This window comes from Aotus nancymaae, unplaced genomic scaffold (genome assembly GCF_030222135.1).
Source record: "Aotus nancymaae isolate 86718 unplaced genomic scaffold, 86718_ANA_hifiasm-v0.15.2.pri h1tg000011l, whole genome shotgun sequence".
Lineage (NCBI taxonomy): Eukaryota > Metazoa > Chordata > Mammalia > Primates > Aotidae > Aotus > Aotus nancymaae.
In genome coordinates this window covers 20,004,607-20,025,745 of record NW_026988422.1, presented here as the reverse complement: position 1 = coordinate 20,025,745, position 21,139 = coordinate 20,004,607, and the positions used below count along the sequence as shown (strand labels likewise).

Here is a 21,139-nt window from a genome sequence, read left to right as displayed (position 1 = left end):
GACTTGGAAGGCTGAGGTGGGAGAACTGCTTGAGCCCACAAGTTCAAGACTGCAGTGAGCAATGCTCACATCACTGCACTTCAGCCTGGGTGAGTGAGATACCATTTCTTTTTTTGTTTTTTTTTTTGAGATGGAGTTTCACTCTTATTACCCAGGCTGGAGTGCAATGGCGCGATCTCAGCTCACCGCAACCTCCGCCTCCCAGGTTCAGGCAATTCTCCTGCCTCAGCCTTCTGAGTAGCTGGGATTACAGGCACACACCACCATGCCCAGCTAATTTTTGTATTTTTAGTAGAGACGGGGTTTCACCATGTTGACCAGGATGGTCTCGATCTCTTGACCTCGTGATCTGCCTGCCTCGGCCTCCCAAAGTGCTGGGATTGCAGGCGTGAGCCACCGCGCCCAGCCCCGTGAGACACCATTTCTAAAAAAAAAAAAAAAATGTTGGCAAGGTGTGAAGTAAGTAAAGAGAACCCTTGCACACTCTCCTTGGGGATGTAATAATGTAATTTAATGCAACCATTATGAAAAACATTATGAAAATTCCTCAGAAACTAAAAACAGAGTTGCTATATAATTCAGCAATTTCACTTCTGGGTATATATCCAAGAGAATTGAAGTCAGCATGTCAAAGAGATGTCTGCACTTCTTTGTTCATTCCAATATTATTCACAATGGCCAAGATACAGAATCTGCCTAACTGTCCATCAATGGATGAATGAATTAAAAAGTGTGGTACAGATGCAAAATGGAATCAATGAATCCTTTTTAAACAATAAAATTCTGTCATTTGTGACAACGTGGATGAATCTAGAGGACATTATGCCCACTGAAATATGCTAGGCTCATAAAGACATATATTGTATGATCTCACTTATATGTTAAATATATACTCTTTCAGATGAATTCATGTCCTTTGCAGGGACATGGATGAAGTTGGAAACCAGCATTCTCAGTAAGTAGAGAGCAGAATGGTGGTTACTGGAGACTGGTGGGGGGTGGGGTGGTGGGAAAGAGGAAAATGGTCAAAGGGTACAAAGATTCAGTTAGATAGGAGAAACAAGTTCTAGTGTTCTACTGCATAGCAAGGTGACTATAGTTAATAATAATGTATTGTTCTAAATATTTCACCACAAAAAATAAGTATGTGATATAGTGGATATGTTAATTATCCTGATTTCATAATTCCAAATGTATCAAAACATCACACTGTACCTCATAAATATATATAATTATTATTTATCAATTAATAAAAAATAGGCCAGGCGCTGTGGCTCACACCTTTAATCCCAGCACTTTGGGAGGCCAAGGAGGGTGGATCACGAGGTCAAGAGATGGAGACCATCCTGGCCAACATGGTGAAACCATCTCAATAATACAAAAAATTAGCTGGGCATGGTGGCACACACCTGTAGTATGAACTACTTATGAGGCTGAGGCAGGAGAATCGCTTGAACCTGGGAGGCGGAGGTTGTAGTGAGCTGGGATTGCCCCACAGTCTCGCCTGGCAACAGAGCGAGACTCCGTCTCAAAAAAAAAAAAAAGAATGAAAAATAGAAGCAGGAAAATATTATCCATCATGAGGAGGAACATCAACAAATTGAAACCAATCTATAACTAGTACAGATGTTCGAACTGATACATAAGAACATTCAAACAGTTATAACTATATTCCATATGTTCAAAACATAGGGATACCAAAGCTCTAGAAAAGAAAAAACAATCTTCTAGGAAGAAAAACTATAAAAATTACAATATATGCTATGAAAAATATACCAACACTTTAAAAAACATTATTTTAGACACTGCAGAAAAAATATTAGTAAACTCAAAGACACAGCAATGGAAAATATCCAAAATAATATTTATAGAGGGAGATTAAAAAATGAGCAGAGCATCGAGTAACCTGTGGAACAACTTCAGGTGACTCAATATGCATGTAAGTGGAATCCTCAAAGGCGGGGGCGGAGATAGGAACATATTTGCAAAAATAGTGGCTGACAAATTTCCAAATTTGATAAAAACTAGGAACCCACACCTCCAAGAAGTTCAAAGCAGCACACCATAAAAATCACGAAGAAAACAATTCTACATTAGACAGGAGGTGTAATCTGATCTAGCACTTTGGAAACTTCTGGGCAATCTGGATGAGGAGGACTCCAGCAGCACAGTGTACCAGCTCCACTGAGGGACAATCAGACTGCTTCGTTAAGCAGATCCCTGAATCTGTGCCTTCTGATTGGGTGAGATCTTCCAACAGGGGTCACCAGATACTTCATACAGAGGAGTTCTGGCTGGCATCAGGTTGGTGCCCCTCTGGGATGAAGCTTCCAGAGGAAGAAGCAGGCAGCAATCTTTGCTGTTCTGCATCCTCCACTGGTGATATGCAGGTGAACAGGGTCTGGAGTGGACCCCCAGCAAACTGCAGCAAACCTGCAGAAAAGGGGTCTGTTAGAAGAAAAACAAACAGAAATTAATAACAATAACAACATCAACAAAAAAGACCCCACAAAAACCCCATCCAAAGGTCATCAGCCTCAAAGATCAAAGGTAGATAAATCCATGAAGATGAGGAAAAACCAATGCAAAAACACTGAAAATTCTGAAAGCCGGAATGCCTCTTCTCCTCCAAATGATCACAACACTTCTCCAGCAAGGGCACAGAGCAGGGCTGAAACTGAGATAGATGAATTGACAGAAGTGGTTTCAGAAAGTAGGTAATAACAAACTTTGCAGAGCTAAAGAAGGTGGTGGGACTCGGGGAGGGATAGCAGAGGGTGGGGGGATTGGGAAGGGATAACATTAGGATGAACACCTAATGTAGATGACAGGGGGATGGATGCAGCAAACCACCATGGTACCTGTATGCCTATGTAACAAACCTGCACGATCTGCACATGTACCCCAGAACTTAGAGTATAATTTTAAAAACGTATGTTATAATCCAATGCAAGGAAACTAAGAACCATGATAAAACATTACAGAAGCTGTTAACTAGAATAACCAGTTTAGAGAGAAACATAAACGTCCTGATGGAGTTGAAAACACAGCACGAGAACTTCATGATGCAAACACAAGTATCAATAGCTGAATCACCCAAGCAGAAGAGAAAATATCAGAGCTTGAAGACTATCTTGCTGAAATAAGGCATGTGGACAAGATTAGAGAAAAAAGAATGAAAAGCAATGAACAAAACCTCTGAGAACTATGGGACTGTGTAAAAAGGCCAAATCTATAACTGATTGAAATACCTGAAAGAGACAGGGAGAGTGGAACCGAACACACTTCAGGAAATTATCCAGGAGAACTTCCCCAACCCAGCAAGACAGGCCGACATTCAAGTTCATGAAATCCAGAGAGTCCCTGTAAGATACTCCATGAGAAGTTCTACTGCAAGACACACAATCATCAGATTCTCTAAAGTCAAAATGAAGGAAAAATGCTAAGGACAGTCAAAAAGGCAAGGTCATCTACAAAGCAAAGCCAATTAGACTAACAGCAGACCTGTCAGCAGAAACCTTACAAGCCAGAAGAGATTGGGGGCCAATATTCAGCATTCTTAAAGGAAAGAATTTCCAACCCAGAATTTCATGTCTGGCCAAACTAAGCTTCATAAGTGAAAAAGAAATAAAATTTTCAGAAAAGCAAATGATGAGGGATTTTTGTCACCACCAGGTGTGCCTTGCAAAAGCTCCTGAAGGAAGCATTAAACACGGAAAGGAACAACTATTACCAGACAGTATAAACACACACTGAGGTACACAGACCAACAACACTATGAAACAACTACATTAACAAGTATGCAAAATTAACCAGCCAGCATGATGATGACAGGACCTCACACATACCAATATTAACCTTAAATATAAATGGGATAAATATCCCAATTAAAAGACACAGAATGCCAAGCTGGATAAAAAGATAAGACCAATTGGTGTGCTGAATTCAAGAGATATCTCACATACAAAGACATACACAGGCTCAAAATTAAGGGATGGAGGAAAATTTACCAAGCAAATGGAAAGCAGAAGAAAGCAGAGGTTGCAATCCTAGTTTCTGGCAAAATAGACTTTAAACCAACAAAGGACAAAAAAGACAAGGAAGGGCATTACAAAATGGTAAAGGGTTTGATTTAGCAAGAAGAGCCAACTCTCCTAAATATATATGCACCCAGTACAGGAGCACCCAGATTCATAAAACAAGTTCTTAAAGACCTAAGAGACTTAGACCCCCACACAACAATAGTGGGAGACTTTAATACCCCACTATCAGTATTAGACAGATCATTGAGACAGAAGATTAACAAAGATATTCAAGGCTAGAACTTAGCTCTGGACCAAGTAGACCTGGTAGATATCCACAGAACTCTCCACCCCAAAAAAACAGAATATACATTTTTTTTTTGGTGCCACATGATACTTACTCTAAAGTTGATTACATAATTGGAAGTAAAACATTCCTCAGAAAATGAAAAAGAAGTGAAATCATAACAGTCTCTCAGACCACAGTCCAATCAAATTAGATCTCAAAATTAGGAAACCCACTCAAAACCACACAACTACATGGAAATTGAAGAACCTGCTCCTGAATGACTTTGGGGTAAATAATGAAATTAAGGCAGAAATCAATAAGTTATTTGAAACCAATGAGAACAAAGAGACAACATACCAGAATCTCTGGGATGCAGCAAAAGCAGTGTTAAGAGGGAAATTTATAGCACTAAATGCATATTAAAAAGCTAGAAACATTTCAAATTATCACCCTAACATCACAACTAAAAGAGCTAGAGAACTAAGAGAAAATAAACCCCAGAGCTGGCAGAAGACAAGAAATTTCCAAGCTCAGAGTGGAACTAAAAGAGGCAGAGACATAAAAAAGCCTTCAAACACTCAGTGAATTCAAGAGCTGGTGTTTTGAAAAAAAAAAAATCAATAGATAGACTGCTAGTTAGAGTAATAAAGGAGAAAAGAGACAAGATTCAAATAAACACAATCAGAAATGATAAGGGGGATACTACCACTGACCCCACAGAAATACAAACAACCATCAGAGAATACTAGGTCTCACACTAGCTGACTTCAAATTATACTACAAAGCTACAGTAACCAAAACAGCATGGTACTGGCATAAAAACAGACACATAGACTAATGGAACAAAATGGACAACTCAGAAATATATCCTTGCACTTACAGTCAACTCATTTTTGACAAAGGTGCCAATAGCATATATTGGGGGAAAGAACAGACTGTTTAATAAATCATGCTGGGTAAACTGGATGGCCATATGTAGAAATAAAACTAGATATCTATCTTTAACTATATACAAAAATCAACTAAAAATGGATTACAGACTTAAATGTAAAACCTAAAACTATGAAAATACTAGAAGAAAACATTGGAAAAATGCAACAAGACATTGATCTGAATGAAGATTTTTAAGTAAGACCTCAAAAATACAGGCAATAAAAAGCAAAACTAGACAAATGATATTGCATCAAGTAATCTCAAATAATCTAGCTTCATTTAAAAAAAGCTTCTCTGCACAGCAAACAAAATGAGTTAAGAGACAACCTACAAAGTGGGAAAAATATTTTCAAACTGTTCATCTGACAAGGGATTAATAACTAGAGGAACTCAAATAACTCAACAAAAAATGACACAAAATAAGCAAAAGACCTGAATATACCTATCTCCAAATAAGACATACAAATGGTCAAGATGTATGTGGAAAAATGCTCAACATCACTAATCATCAGGGAAATGTAAATCAAAACCACAATGAGATGCCATCTAGCCCCAGTTAGAATGGCTATTATCAAAAAGACCAAAAACCAAAAACAAAAAAACCAAACCACCAAACAAACTAAGTGCTGGTGAGGATATGAAGAAAGAGAAATACTGCACACTGTTGGTGGAAATGTAAAGTAGTATAACCACTATGAGAAACACATCAAGTTTTCTAAACAAAACTAAAATAGAACTACCACATAATCCAGCAATCCTACTGCTAACTATATTTCCAAAGGAAAGGAAATCAGTGTTTTGAAGAGATATCTGCACTCCCATGTTTACTACAGCACTATTCAAAAAATCCAAGGTGTGGAATCAACCTAAGTGTCTATCAGCACATGAATGGATAAAGAAAATGTGGCATATATATATAATGGAATACTATGCAGACATAAAAAGAAGGAAGTCCTGTTATTTGCAGCAACATGGATGGAATGGGAGGTCGTTATGTTAAGTGAAATAAGCCAGGCACAGAAAGATAAATATTGCATGTTTTCACTCATATGAGATCTAAAAAAGTGGATCTCATGGAGGCAGAGAGTAGAATCATGGTTACCAGAGGCCAGGAAGGGAAAAGGAGAGGGGAAGATGTAAAGAAATTGGTTATGGGGTACAAAATATAGTTAAAAGGAGTAAGTTCTAGTATTTAGTACAGTAGGAAAATTATAGTTAAAAAAATTTTCTTGTGTATTTCAAAATAGCTAGAAGAGAAGAATTATAATGTTCCTAAAAGAAAAAAAGGTAAATGTTTTAGGTAGTAAATATCCTACTTATCCTGATTTGACCATTACATATTACATATATGTATGAAAATATCACATGCACCTTAAAATATGTGCAACTATTATATATTAATGAGAAAATTACAAAAGCAAGTAAAGTGAGCCACTGTAGCTACTTCTATTCAGCATTAATTAAACAGGAGATCCCTAACCAGTGTACTGTATCAGTCAGCATTCCAACAGGAAATGGATGGCATACTTATAATAGAATTCAATGAGAGTTTATTTATAAAGGGGCTATTTTAAAAGGATTAGGCATTGGGAGTCACATGGAACAATACAGTAATCTAAAGATAGCAGCAGTTGAACTTACTTTAGGGTGGAAGGGTCAAGGAGAGAGAACAGCTGGAATACAGAAAAAATAGTCATGTAAAATAAGATGCCTTGAGACAGCTTAAGACAGACAGATCAAGGTAACCTCATAGGGGAGAAGCCGAGGAGAATAAACCTGATTTCACCTTGCTTCCTTCTTATAATCTTCCTCCAGGGTTTCCCATTGGCTTGACCCAATTGCAAGTCAGAAGGAATGAGAGCTTGTTGATTTGGTAATTCCAAGTTAGTATTTTTGTGGTAGAGAAGACGGGAAGATGGATCTGAAGAGTCAAAGAGAAGATGTATAATACATGCAATAAAACAAGGAGGAAAAAAGGAAAAGAATTGTAAAGGTCAAAATAAAACTGTTACTATTTACATATATCTGTAGAAACACCTAAAGAATAAACACATATGTTATTGGGATTAATAAGTTTAGTAAGGTTGCGGGATGTAAGATTAACAAAAAGCTTAGTTTTACTTTGTACAAGCAATTAGATACTAAAATTGTAAGTATTTTATTTACAATAGCACAAAATATGAAAGAGCTATGAATAAATTTATCAAAAGAGATGTAAACTGTTATGGAAACAATGACTGTACTAAGATAAATTTTAGAAGACCTAAATAAATGGAGAGGATAACCAATTTGAAATACTCATTTTAAAGCTGTCAGATTTCCCTAAACTGATCTACAGATTCAACAAAATCCCAATAAAAATCCCACTACTGTGTGCTTGTGTGTGTACACGTGTGTATGTTTCTATAACTTGACAAGTCAGTCTAAAAACTGATATGGAAATACATAGGTCCAAGAACAGCTAAGGTGCTTTAAAGGAAGAATAAAGTGGGAGGACTTGCTCTACTAGATGTTAAGACATTGTAATGCACACTAAGACAGTCTTGTTCTGAAGCAAAGATGGACAAATATACTATATAATTCAAGTAGAGCAATATGGAAGTTACAGTGATTTTACTAAAAGGCGCTTGGTCAAGTCAATATCTGACTGGAAGAAAGTGAAACTTGATCCCACCTTACACCCTGCACAAAATCAATTCCAGACCACTTATGGATATAAATGTGAAACGCCACAAACAAACAAATAAACAAACAAAACCAACCCCAACCCCCTGCTCTTTAAAAAGGCCAACCACAAAGAAACTTTTATGAGATATGGAAAACTATGGTTGACTGGGCACAGTGGCTCATGCCCATAATCCCAGCACTTTGAGAGGCCCAGTTGGGAGGATCATTTGAGGTCAGGAGTTTGAGACGAATTTGACCAACATGCTGAAACCCTATCTCTACTAAAAATACAAAAAATTTAGCCAGGCATAGTGGTGCATGCCTGTAGTCCCAGCTACTTGGGAGGCAGGAGAACCGCTTGAACCCAGGAGGTGGAGGTTGCAGTGAGCCGAGATGGTGTCACTGCACTTCAACCTGGGCAACAGAGCCAGACTCCGTCAAGAGCTTGGGCTAAGGGGAAGCTTCTAAAATAGGACACTGGAAATGCTAATCATAAAACAAAAGATTGTTAAATTTGACTACATTAAAATTAAGAATTTCTGTTCATGAAAAAATACAGTTAAGAGGAAGAAAGGGAAGACATAGTGAAAAGACACCTGCAACAAGCATAATCAACAAAAAAGTTATAACCAGAATATATGGAAAACTGTTGCCAATGATTAAGAAAAAGACAATACAATAGAAAAATAAGTCTTTCAAATGGCCAATAAACAAATGAAAAGATATGCAACTGCCTTAGTAATCAGGAAAAAGCAAAATGAAACTGTAATGATATATTACTATTCACTTATCAAAATGGTTGATGCTAAAAACACTGATAGTAGTAAGCATTGGTAAGCATGTGGAACAACTGGAACTCTTACATACTGCTGGTGGGAACATAAATTGGTATAATCACTTTGGGAAATTGTTTGAAATAATCTACTAAAGCTGAGTAAACACATACTCTATGATCCAGCAATTACTCTTCAAGGTATGCACTCAAGAGAAATGTGTTACCAAAAGACATGTGCAAGAAAGTTTATAGCAAAAAATTTTGTAATAGCTCCAAGTTGGAAACCACCTGAATTCCCATAGAGAGTGGAATAAATTATGGTATTCTACACAATGAGTACTGTACAGCAGGCTCTTCCAACCTGCAGTTTGTGGGCTGCATGTGGCCCAGAACAGCTTTGAATAAGGCCCAACACAAATTCATAAACTTTCTTAAAATATTATGAGATTTTTGCATTTTTTTATCATCAGTTACTGTTGTTGGTGTATTTTATGTGTGGCCCCAAAGAATTCAAAAGATTGGACACCCCTGCCAATTAAAATGAATGAACTACAGCCACGTACAACAGCATGGATCAATCCCAATGACATAATTTTGAGCATAAGAAACCAGACACAAATGATTACATACTATTTGGTTCCCTTTATATACAGTTCAAAAGTTGACACATCTAAACAAAAGTGTTTCATGATTTAGGTTTAGTGATAAAATTTTAAAGAAAAGTGAGAAGATCATTATCATAAAGGTCATAAATAATCCCTTTGTGGGAAGTAATAACTGTGAGGGAAAGGATGGGGGCTTCTGGTATGCCAGTCATGTTTTATTTATTTTTTAAAAACTTGAATGGTAGTTACAGGTATGTTTACTTCATAATAATTCAGAGTTGTACATACTTTGTTCTATACACTTTGCTGTATGTGTGCTGTATTTTACAATAAAGAGAATAAAAAGGTTGTTCTTTTTCTTCAATTCTATACCTGGCACAGCATAAAATTCAGGGGGTCCTCTGGCTTTTCATAGACTAAGTTTTCAGTAATCTGCTGAGAGAGAGAGCATAAGGCATCACATTATGGCTCTGAGCAAAAGTTATGTGGTCAGGTTATATTTGATGCTATCTTTCCCACTAATCTAACACATACCATAGCTTTTGTTTTTTCAGAGATGGGGTCTCACTCTGTCACCCAAGATGGAATGCAGTGGTACTGTCATAGCTCATACATAGTTCACTGCAGCTTCAAACTCCTGGGCTCAAGGGATCCTCCTGCCTCAGCCTCCTGAGTAGCTAGGACTATAGGTGCACACCACTATTTCCAGCTCACTATGGTATTTTGAATAAATTCATGTATTTCTAAAAAGTAACAGCTTACTTTATTATTACTAAGAAAGTTAGGCAAATTAAGGTAAAATTTAGAAGAGTAAAAGTTTTATAATAAATAGCAATGGATATTTTTACTGGTTTCCAAGATCAAAGAGATAGTGAGGAGATTTGGAAGAAAATCTTTGTTTTGAGAATTGTGATCTCGCTAGATTGAGAAATTAATAAATTATTTGCTTTGAAGAACAGTAAGAGGAAAGCATTTTGAATAAAAAATTTAAAACTGCATAATTTTGCATAGAAACTTGCTTCTGAGGCATTTGATTCTAAATGGTAAAAATGATGTTCAGTACTGCAATATTATGAAAAAGCATATATAAAACTTTAGATTCACTTCCATTTTTTGTTGTTATTGAATAAATTAAAAATTATAATAAAGCACAATTCTCATTTGCAGAACATAACAATCAGGCAAATTTCAGGATAGAATATTCAGGTCTACTTAAGGCACCAACATCATTCCATTATGTATTTTATCTTTATTTCTGTTGAACACATATTTGATTACTACTTTTTCTTACCACAATGTTGCATGCATAAGCATTTTTTCTTCACAGGTGAAGAAAATTATGAAATGATTAAAACTCTACTGTCTCAACAGGTTTCAGCCTTCAGTTTAATAATTAGTAGTTCCTTAATTAAAGCCAGAAACCTGGCCATTAGTACTCTCCCAACAAAAAGACATTTGAAAAAGGAAAAGGCATAGACCAGGGTTAATGAAGTAGACATCATTTATCTTTATTTTATATGAAGAATATGAGGTTCACAGAAGTTAAGTAATTTTTCTCAAATCACAAAGCTAAGACGTGCAAAGTTAGGATTTGAGTCTTGGGCTCAGTCCTAACTGCAAAAGATTGTAAAATCTGTGCTCTTTCGTCTATGCTCTATTTCTTTAAATTAAAAAAATTTCAGAATAAAGGTTTTCATTTGAGGTAAGCCATTCTTGTTTTACACCTTTGTTGATATATGTTCATGTACATTGCTGGGGGTAAATAATATTAACATAAAAATAAACATACCAGGCAATAATCTCTTGTGAGGTCAAGGGATATCATAAAGTTCCAGCACCACATCCTGAGGTCAATGAGATTTGTAATTTGAAGAATTAGAAGCAATTTTAAAGTATTTCTTTTCCCCTCTAGAGAATGTGGATTCTTAGATGGTCATGAGATTGGTCATCTTTTGAAAGTTTAGTCATGTTCCATATAGGGATGTGTTGAAAGATTCTAATGGAGCTGAAAAATTCCTATTGTCCAGTGACATCGTAGCTGTCTTAACATCATAGTGCAAAACATTACTCACGGGTTTGTGGTGATGCTGGTGTAAACAAACCTATTTTGGTGCCAGTCGTATAAAAATATAGCACATGAAGTATGTACAATATGTCATACTTGAAAATAGATGACTATCTTGCTGGTTTAGGTACTTACTATGTGATTTATTTAGAAAGTACTATGTCTACCTATTTAAAAACGTTAACTGTAAGCCAGCAGGGAGGTTTTTTAGGTGGTATTCCAGAAGAAGGCATTGTTATCACGGGAGATGCAGCTCCATGTATGTTATTGCCTCTGAAGACCTTCCGGTGGGACAAGTTGTGAAGGTGGAAGACAGTGATGCTGATGATCCTGACCCTGTGTAGGTGTAGGCTAATGAGTGTATTTGTGTCTTAGTTTTCGTAAGAATGTTTAAATAGTAGAAAAATAAAAGTAAAAATAATTAAAAATGGAACCAAGATTATAGAATAAGAATGTAAAGAAAAATATTTTTGTAGAGCTATACAATGTGTATTTTAAGCCAAGCGTTATCACAAAACCAAAGATTAAAAATTTTTTAAAGTTTATGAAGTAAAAAAGCTACAGTAACCTAAGGTTATTTTTGAAAAAACAAAAAATTTAAGAACATTTAGTGTAGCCTAAGTGTACAATGTTTATAAAGTCTACAGTATTGTGTGGTAACATCCAAGGCCTTTACACTGACTCACCACTCACTCACTGACTCGCTCAGAGCAACTTGCAGGCCTGCAAGCTCCATACATAGTTAAGTACTCCATAAAGGTGTACCACTTTTTAATCTTTCGTATGGAAATTTTACTGTATGTTTTCTATGTTTAGATATGTTTAGATACACAAATACTTCCCATTGTGTTACAATTGCCTACAGTATTCATTAAAATAATGTACAACACATGTTTGTGGCCCAGGAGCAATAGGCTATACCATACAGCCTAAGTGTATGGTAGGCTATATCATCTAGATTTGTGTTAAGTATACTGATGTTCACAGAGTGACAAAATCGCCTAATGATGCATGTTTCAGACCTCTCAGAATATATCCTCGTTATTAACAACACGTGACAGTATAATACTTCTGCCTGGATTGCCGTTTTCTCTTCTTTTCAATTGATAATATTTTGTCCTTCCTTCCTAGACTAGCTATAAGTTTAACTCTTGGCTAGGTTTTTCCCTATCAGCCAACCTACCTGACCTCTAATCCCTCTGAATGGCTTCATATGATGGTATCATCTATTTGGTGTTTATCATTTACTACTACTTATGGTAACTACATTTTAATGCACTTATTGTCTTCTCAATTAGAATATATCCCTTTTAACAGAATACACCCTTTCTTATACCTCTTGAAAAACTTATAATTAAAAAGAGGAATTGAGAGGTTTACCTGGAATATTTGCAGAATGTGGTGTTTTTCCATGTATTGGAGTGAAACTTGATAAGGATCTTCATAAACTATAGAAGGGAACCTCCTATAAGCTTGATTGCATATATGATAACTCTTTCTGCGCTCAGCTTCCGAAAATTCATCCTGAAATTTAAATCCCCCCACCAAAGAGTCCTCAGCAAACCTGAAGGGCCTAGGAATTGTCATTATCAGTGAAATCTGATGTTGATGAGAACTTAACATCAGGAGTTGGAGAAAAGACACATTTTTATGAGACACTTGGATAATCCTCCAGGACTCCAGGTGCAATATAATGTACCTCATGTCCTGGGCGGTACCCTAGGCATTACCAATCTACTTCAAGTACTTTTCCCTTCATAGGGATCTCTAATTGACTCCAAATTCCCTTCTCCTGGTAGAAGCCCAGAGAGGGAGAATGACAGTATCACAGAGTTAGTTGCAGAACCAGGACTTAAAATGCAGGTTTCCTGAATCCTGGTTTAGTAATCCTTCCTGAATGGCCTTTGGGTGGTAGAGAAGGACATACTTCTCTTTTATTTCCCATCCTTCTCATGCCCTTTCTGAAATTATGGGTCATACATACCACAACATGTGGGTTTATTCTTTATCCTTGAAGCAATATGTGCCCTTCCATCGTTTACCCCTATTTCTACTCCCCAGGCCCCATCTTGATCTCTGATCTCCCAGGTAGGTTTCAAACGCCCATTTAACTTACAGATTTGGTTACTAAGGCTTGAGCTTTTTCTTGACTGCTGCTATAGTTCAATTTGGATGAAATGGAGGGGAGTCTTGGGAAAAGGGCTTGGTCTTTTGCTTGGAAATTACTGGTGAATCTGGCATCAACTGGGTTGCAGGCTGGGATAGTGGTTGCATGTTGAATTTCCATTTCAGCTGAAAGCTTGGACTTGGGGTTTACTTGGCTATCCTCAAATTTGCAGGGTTGAACTCTGTAGTCAGCCTCTTTGTGTTCCTTGCCATTGCCTAACAGGGGAAATGTTCTGCCTTCAGACTGGCCACGTGTTCCATAGTAAGACAGTTGGACTTTGTGATTAGTTTGTCTGTCTGCTAAGTGGTCAGTCTGGTCAGTTTCACTGTAGTCAGCGTTGTCAACCGGAAATTGATCAGCATTACTATGAGCTTGGTCAATAGCCTGGTGTTCAGCTATTTGAGTGGCTTGGCCATACACTTGGTGGTGAGTTTTTACAGATGTTTTGTGGTCAACCAGGTCATACAATCTGAGGTCAGTCTGCTCAGAAGTTCCTTGGTCAGCCAGGCCAGCCGATCTGTGGTGAGTTCTTCTCTCAACTTTGCCTGACATTCTGCGGTCAATCTGTACAGAAGGTCTTTGGTCAGATGATATGGACGATACACTGTCAATCTGCCTGGAAGTTCTTCCCTCAGATAGGCTGGATAATCTGTGGGGTATCTGCTCAGAAGTTCTTTGCTCATCCTGGCCAGATATTCTGCAGTCCATCTGCTCAGAAGCTCTTCTCTCAGACTGGCCTGCCATTTTGTTGTCGGTCTGTTCAGAACCTCTTCGGTTAGACTGTATAGATAATCTATCACCAGTCTGCTCAGAAGTTCTTCTCTCAGCCTGGCCTGACATTCTGTGGTCAGTCTGTCTGGAACCTCTCCCGTCAGATGGCATAGACAGTTCACCATCAATCTGCTCAGAAGTTCTTCTCTCAGCCTGGCTAGGTAAATGTCGTTCAATCTGTTCAGCTGTTCTTTCCTCAGTCAGGCCAGACACCTGGCCATCACTCTGTTCATACCGTACATTATTAGGTTGGCTAGATGCCTTGCTTTCAGTCTGTTCAGACGGTGTTTGGTCAACCTGATCATATGCTCTAAGGTCAGAAGCATTAGCAGGGTTGGATACTCTGCCGCCAGGCATAGTACCAGGTGTACTATGCCCATTTTGTTTAGCTACTCCATTGGTAGCTTGGCTAAATATGTTGGATTCAGCCTGGCTAGGCACTTTTAGGGCAATCTGGTCAGCTATTCTGTGAGCATTTTGGTTATCTGCCTTCCTTTCGGCCTGGTTCTTCTGGTCGTCTTCTTCCTGGCCATTAGTGTGTCCAGCAGTTGAGGGAGCGGCTGGAATTTCATGTTCCAAGGGTTTAGCCGGAGCCTCTCGTGGAGGCTCTTCCATCTCCTGCTGCGTCCTTGACTGGTCTAGGTTGCCAGGCGCTGTGGGTGGGGCTGGGCTGGGTCGTCTAGGCGATCCTCCAGGAGCACCGCAGGATTCCAACAGGCTTTGTTCCGGCCTTCCACACGCATCGCACATTATTGAGTGGCCGCTCCGCTGCTGTGAGGGGAGGGACGGTTGTCAGCTGACACTGCAGCGCGCAGGCGAACGCAGGGACGAAGCCATCTCCTGAGAAGAGGCGATTCCCAGGCTCTGGCAGCTAGAGCTTCTCCTCCGTTCCGGAGCGACCAGGCCACGGGGCTCCATGCAGTGCTGCCTAGGGCATTACCCTCTTCCTTGTTTGCGGGGACTCGGCAGTGTGTGAGAAAGAGGCCCTCTCTCAGGCACTGCTCCTCTGATTAACATCCCCCACCGCGCCCCCAAATGTTAACAGATGAACGTGCGACCAGCTGCACGAGGACCGTAAACCTGAACCGAGGTTGCTGCTGTTGTCAATAACTCAGATTCACAGTTTGGTACTGAGTTTGTCTCTCATCACAGATGTAAGCACAGTATGATGTTAGACTGGGCACCGTGCTAATAAATAGTCTTGCTAAATGTTTTTCTTCTTTAGACTCTATTCAGTGTTGAGGTGACATAACCAATAACCATATTATATTCTTTTACATTTTTCAGTAGTCTTTACAGTGCTAGTGCTGTTTTCAGTAGCACCAGGAAGAGTTTAGTCTTACTAACACTCACGCTATTAAAATCTTAGGGATCTGGCCTCACAAGAAAAGAGTGTAAAGAAGAGTTTTGCTCTTCACCGCCCCCCCACCATACCCCTTGGCAGTTTATTCCTGCAGGAGCCTCCTCCCCCATCTCGAAGGACAGGTCAGCAGCTATTTTCCATCTCCTCTGGGTATAGCTGTCTTGGCAGTGGAAACTCAAGCTCCGAGGTGTTTTCTTTCTGAATTAGACATGTGATCCATGGCTGGAGAGCTAGAGAGAGGAGAGAAGATCCAGTGAGAATGGGTTCTAAAATCGCACCATCTAGTGGTCCTACAGCAGAGAGGAGAGTTAGAAGGAGGCCAAACCAGACCGAAGGGAGTAAAGAAGGTGGGAGAAAGATACCAGAAGGAATATTTAACACGTGGAGAATTTGTATTTTATGGGGTTGGCCATTGTGGCCCAGGTTTTGAGATTTGGCCCTCCCCCTTTGCAATAAACCTTAAGAATCCACCTCAGAGTCAGTAGGCTATCTACTTTCAGGAGTAGGCCAGTACAGAGGTGGTGGTTGATGAGACGTATTACTTTGACCTTGCAAAGCCTAAAATTACTGAGGCAGGCCAAAGGTTGGTAGTGTGATGCCAGATATTCCTTTAGTAGGGATTTAATTGCATTAAACAATTAGAAATGAGACTTAAAATCCAAATGCAAACACTTGTGATCGAAGTGTGACAGGGAGAGTGAATCCAATGGATGCTATACTTAGGAATGGAAAGGGGAATCTAAGCACGCTGAAGTAAAATCATCTATGTAACAGTGCCTAGAACATAGTAGGTGTTCAATAAGTGTTCGTTGAATGTAATTTTATGAATTATCTACCTTAGTTATTTAAAAATGCATGACGCCCTTGGATACTGTGTTTAGAGTAAAATAGGTGTTGGGCTGTGACTTGTAGCTTCAAAGGTTATTGGTTTTGTGAATTTATTGTTGCATTTTATAACTTAAAGGTAATCATTGTAGAAGTATAAAAAAGAAAGCATAAAGAAAAAATTATCCAAACACTCAAGAGATAATCTTTATTGACATTTTGATGTGTATCCTTCTGGAATTACCCCCGTGCAAATTTGTGTCTGTATCTATAGGTATGTATATAGATTTTACAAAATGATGATTTATTAATTAGAGATCTTTATTCTTTTTAATGTAGCTGTTTTATAGTTACAAATTTCCCTCTGAGCTGATGCTTTTGTGGCACCTGACAAGTTTTTGGTGTTATTTTTTATTTTATTTTATTTTTTTTGAGACGGAGTCTCGCTCTTGTTACCCAGGCTGGAGTGCAATGGCGCGATCTCGGCTCACCGCAACTTCCGCCTCCTGGGTTCAGGCAATTCTCCTGCCTCAGCCTCCTGAGTAGCTGGGATTACAGGCACGCGCCACCGTGCCCAGCTAATTTTTTTGTATTAATAGAGACGGGGTTTCACAATGTTGACCAGGATGGTCTCGATCTCTCGACCTCGTGATCCACCCGCCTCGGCCTCCCAAAGTGCTGGGATTACAGGCTTGAGCCACCGCGCCCGGCCGGTGTTATTTTTTTATTAATCTCAAGATACTTTCTCAGTGACTTTTTTGCTTTGATACATTGGTTGTTTAAAAGTATTTTGTTTAATTTCCAAATATGTATGAATTTTCCAGTTTTCCTTCTCATATTGATTTCTAAGTTTATTCTGCTGTGTTCAGAGAATATACTTTGTATGATTTCAGTCTTTTAAAATATATTAAGCCTTGTTTAGTGGCCTACCTATGGTTTATCCTGGAGAATATTCCATGGAAATAATGTGTATTTGCTCTTGTTGGGTGGAATGTTCTTCATATGTGTTAAGTTTAATCAGTTGAGAGTGTTCAAGTCCTGTATTTTCTTTCTGGTCTTCTGTCTAGATGTTCTATTCATTATTGAAAGTGGGAAACATAAAAAATTAGCTGGGTGTGGTGGCATGGACCTGTGGTTCCAGCTATTCGGTGGGCTGAGATGGGAGGATTGCTTGAGCTCAGGATGTTTAGGCTATCTGAGCTGTGACTGTGCCACTGCTCTCCAGCCTGGGTGACAGAGTGACACCTTATCTCAAAAAAAAGTGGGATATTAAAATCTTCAACTATTGTTGTAGAACTGTCTGCTTTTCCCTTCAAATCTGTCAATGTTTGCTTCATATAATTAGAGCTTGTTGTTTTCTATAAATAATTATTTATTTTCTATAAAATATTATAAACAAGAAAAAATGAAGTCTTCCTGTTTAATTGACTCTTTTATCAATAAATAATGTACTTCTTTGTCTCTCACAACAGTTTTTGACTTAAAGTCTATTTTGTCTGATATTAGTATAACAGCTCCAGCTCTTTTGGTTATTATTTGCATGGAATATCTTTTCTATAGTTTTATTTTCAACTTATTCATGTCTTTGAAACTAAAAAGAATCTCTCACTATATAGTTGGATCACATTTTAAAAAAATCTATTCTGCCAATCTGTGTCTTTTCATTGGAAAGCTTAATCCATCTATATTTAAAGTAATTGCTGATATGAAAGGACTTACTTCTATCATTTTGCTGTTTATTTTTATATGTTATATCTTTTTTGTTCCTCAATTATTCCATTACTGCCTTTCTTTGTGTTTAATTGATTTTTTTATAGTGTACCAAGCTGATTCCTTTCTCATTCCTTTTCTATATATATATATTTAGTTATTGTCTTGGTGGTTATTTGGGGATTACAATTAACCTCCTAAACTTATAACAACCTATTTTGAATTAAAACCATGCTAGCTTCAGTAGTATACAAAACTCTGCTCTTATGTAATACTTGTCTGTCTCTCCTTTTTTGTGTTATTATGTCACAAATAGCATCTTTGTACATTGTGTGCCTATTAAGATACATTTATTATAATTATTTTATACATCTGTCATTTAAATCATATATAAAAAGAAGTACAAGCCAAAAATACAATGCAGGCTATTAAATTACCTATATAGGTGCCCAAACCAGTATTCTTTATTTCTTCATGTGGCTTCAAGTTACTATATCTTTTGTCTCTACTTGATGATATCCCTTTAGAATTTCTTGTATGGCAGACCTACTATCGATGAACTGCTTAGGATTTGTTTATCTGGGAATGTTTTAATTTCTTCTTTATTTCTGAAAAGTAGTCTTGCTGAATGTAGAATTTCTGGTTTATGGTGTATATTTTCAACTGTAAATATGTTGTCTCACTGCTTCCTCACTTCCATGAATTCTGCTGAGAAATTGGCTGTTAATCTTCAGGATCTTTATATGTGAGGAGTCACTTCTCTTTTGCTGCTTTCAAGATTTTCTCTTTCAAAAAGTTTTTCTTTTTTGGAAGTTTTATTGTCATATATCAGTGTGGATCTTTTGTGTTATTCTTTTGGCATTTGTTGAGCTTCCTCAACAAATGCCAAAAGAATAACACAAAAAGATGTTACGTACATTGTGTACACAAGAATGATGTGTACATTCATTTCATTTATCAAATTTGTAACATTTGATAATTTAAAAGCATCGCTTTCCTGTAACTCATTAGTTCTTTTTTTGTTGTTGTTGTCATTTATTTGTTTGTTTTGAGATAGAGTCTCTCTTTGTCTCCCAGGCTGGAGTACAATGGCGTGATCTCAGCTCACTGCAACCTCTGCCTCCCAGGTTCAAGCTATTACTTGATATATATTTTTTGCTTTCTCTTTCTCTCTTCTTTTAATGGTGCTTCCACCATGCATAAGTGGTACACTTAAGGGTATCTTAAGGTTTCTGAGGCTCTATACATTTTTCTTCATTCTTTTGCCTTCTTTTCAGGCTGAGTAATTTCAATTGACCTATCTTTCCTTGGCTCTTTGAACATTTTTAAGACGGTTGATTTAAAGTTTTGGTCCAATATCTGTACTTTTTTAGTAGCAGTTTATTTTAATTTCTCCTGGTGATACTTTCTTGATTCTTTACATACTTCATAATAATAAAGTAAAAGGTAAAATCTGGACATTTTGTATATTACATATATCCTTCCCTGGGCATGCATGTACTTTTCCGGATGTCTAATACATGCAGAAACTGTTTGATACACTTATTATTCAAATAATCTCTGTCCTCAGGTTTTCTTCCCAAGCTTTTAGTGTGTCCATTATTTACCATGATTTTAGTCTTTTTACCCAGATGTCATCAGGTTGCCTTTCAATGTTGTTGAGGAATGCCCTCTTTATAGCCACTTTTCCATCCTGAGAGAGTTCTGTTGATGAATAGTTAGGTTGTTTCCATACCTTGGCTATTTATTCACAATAATACTGAAATAAACACAGCAGTTTTGATATTTAAGTCTTTCTGAGAATTTGTCCATTTGTATTAGACAATATATATCTATATTAGATATGTAGATATTAGAAATATATATTAGATATTTTATCTAATATATGTAATGTATTAGATAATATAGATAACCTATATTGTAATGTCTCTTTTTTCATTACCGAATGTAGTCATTTGAGTCTTTTTTTCATGTGGTCAGTCAGTTAAAGCTTGTCAATTTGTTGATATTTTGAAAAAGACAGCTTTAAACTTTTTTCTGTCATTTTAATATTTTCCATTATATTAATGTCTCTCTAATCTTTATTATTTCATTCCTTCTGCTTGGTGTGGGTATAGTTTGCTCCTTCTTTATAGTTTTTTAAGGTGAAAAATTAGGTTATTGATTTGGACCCTTTGTTGTTTTTAAAATATAGGCCTTTATAGCAATAAATTTTCCTCTAAGCATTGCTTTCCTGTATCCCATTAGTTTTTATTTTTGTTGTCATTGTTGTTTATTTGTTTGCTTGTTTTGAGATAGAGTCTCTCTTTGTCTCCCAGGCTGTAGTACAATGGTGTGATTTCAGCTCACTGCAACCTCTGCCTCCCAGGTTCAAGCGAGTCTCCTGTCTCAGCCTCCCAAGTACCTGGGATTACAGGTGCACACCACCATGCCTGGCTACTTTTTTGTGTATTTTAGTAGAGACAGGGTTTCACTGTGTTGCCTAGGCTGGTCTCGAACTCCTGAGCTCAGGCAATCCACCGTCTCAGCCTCCCAAAGTGCTAGGATTAGAGGAGTGAGCAATGGCACCCAGCCTTCCATAAGTTTTAGTATGTTCTGTTTTCATTTAGATTCATCTCGAAGTATTTTCTAATTTCTTTTGTGATTTCTTCTTTAACCCATGGTTAATTAGGAATGTGTTGTTTAGTTTCCACATATTTAAGAATTTAAAAAATTTTTTCTGTTGATTTCTCTTTTAATTTCGTTGTGATTAGAGAATATATTTTGTATGATTTTAATCTTTTAAAATTTACTAAAGCTTGTTTTATGGTAAAACATATGAGTTATCTTGGAGAATGTTCATGTGCACTTAAAAGAATGTATATCGGCTGGGTGTGGTGGCTCACGCCTGTAATCCCAGCACTTTGGGAGGCTGAGGTGGGCGGATTGCCTGAGGTCAGGTTCAAGA

The 21,139-nt window shown here is 37.6% G+C and overlaps 2 protein-coding genes across 2 annotated transcripts in view; one reads left to right on the top strand and one right to left on the bottom strand.

Annotated features, from left to right (window-relative positions):
* B4GALT4 (beta-1,4-galactosyltransferase 4) overlaps positions 1 to 8,030 on the top strand; it is a 90,730-nt gene extending 82,700 nt beyond the window's left edge. Inside the window, exons 7-8 of the transcript XR_010342002.1 lie at positions 902 to 955; positions 7,060 to 8,030. The gene's annotated coding sequence lies outside the window, so the exon portion shown is untranslated. The remainder of the gene's footprint in view (positions 1 to 901; positions 956 to 7,059) is intronic.
* A 1,627-nt stretch (positions 8,031 to 9,657) lies between these two features.
* On the bottom strand, positions 9,658 to 14,909 carry TEX55 (testis expressed 55). The gene is made up of 4 exons (XM_012463900.2): positions 14,357 to 14,909; positions 13,473 to 14,260; positions 12,737 to 12,880; positions 9,658 to 9,726 (listed from the first exon to the last, which is right to left on the bottom strand). The coding sequence occupies exons 1-4, from the start codon at positions 14,907 to 14,909 to the stop codon at positions 9,658 to 9,660; spliced, it is 1,554 nt and encodes a 517-aa protein (XP_012319323.2).
* Between the last annotated feature and the right edge of the window lie 6,230 nt (positions 14,910 to 21,139).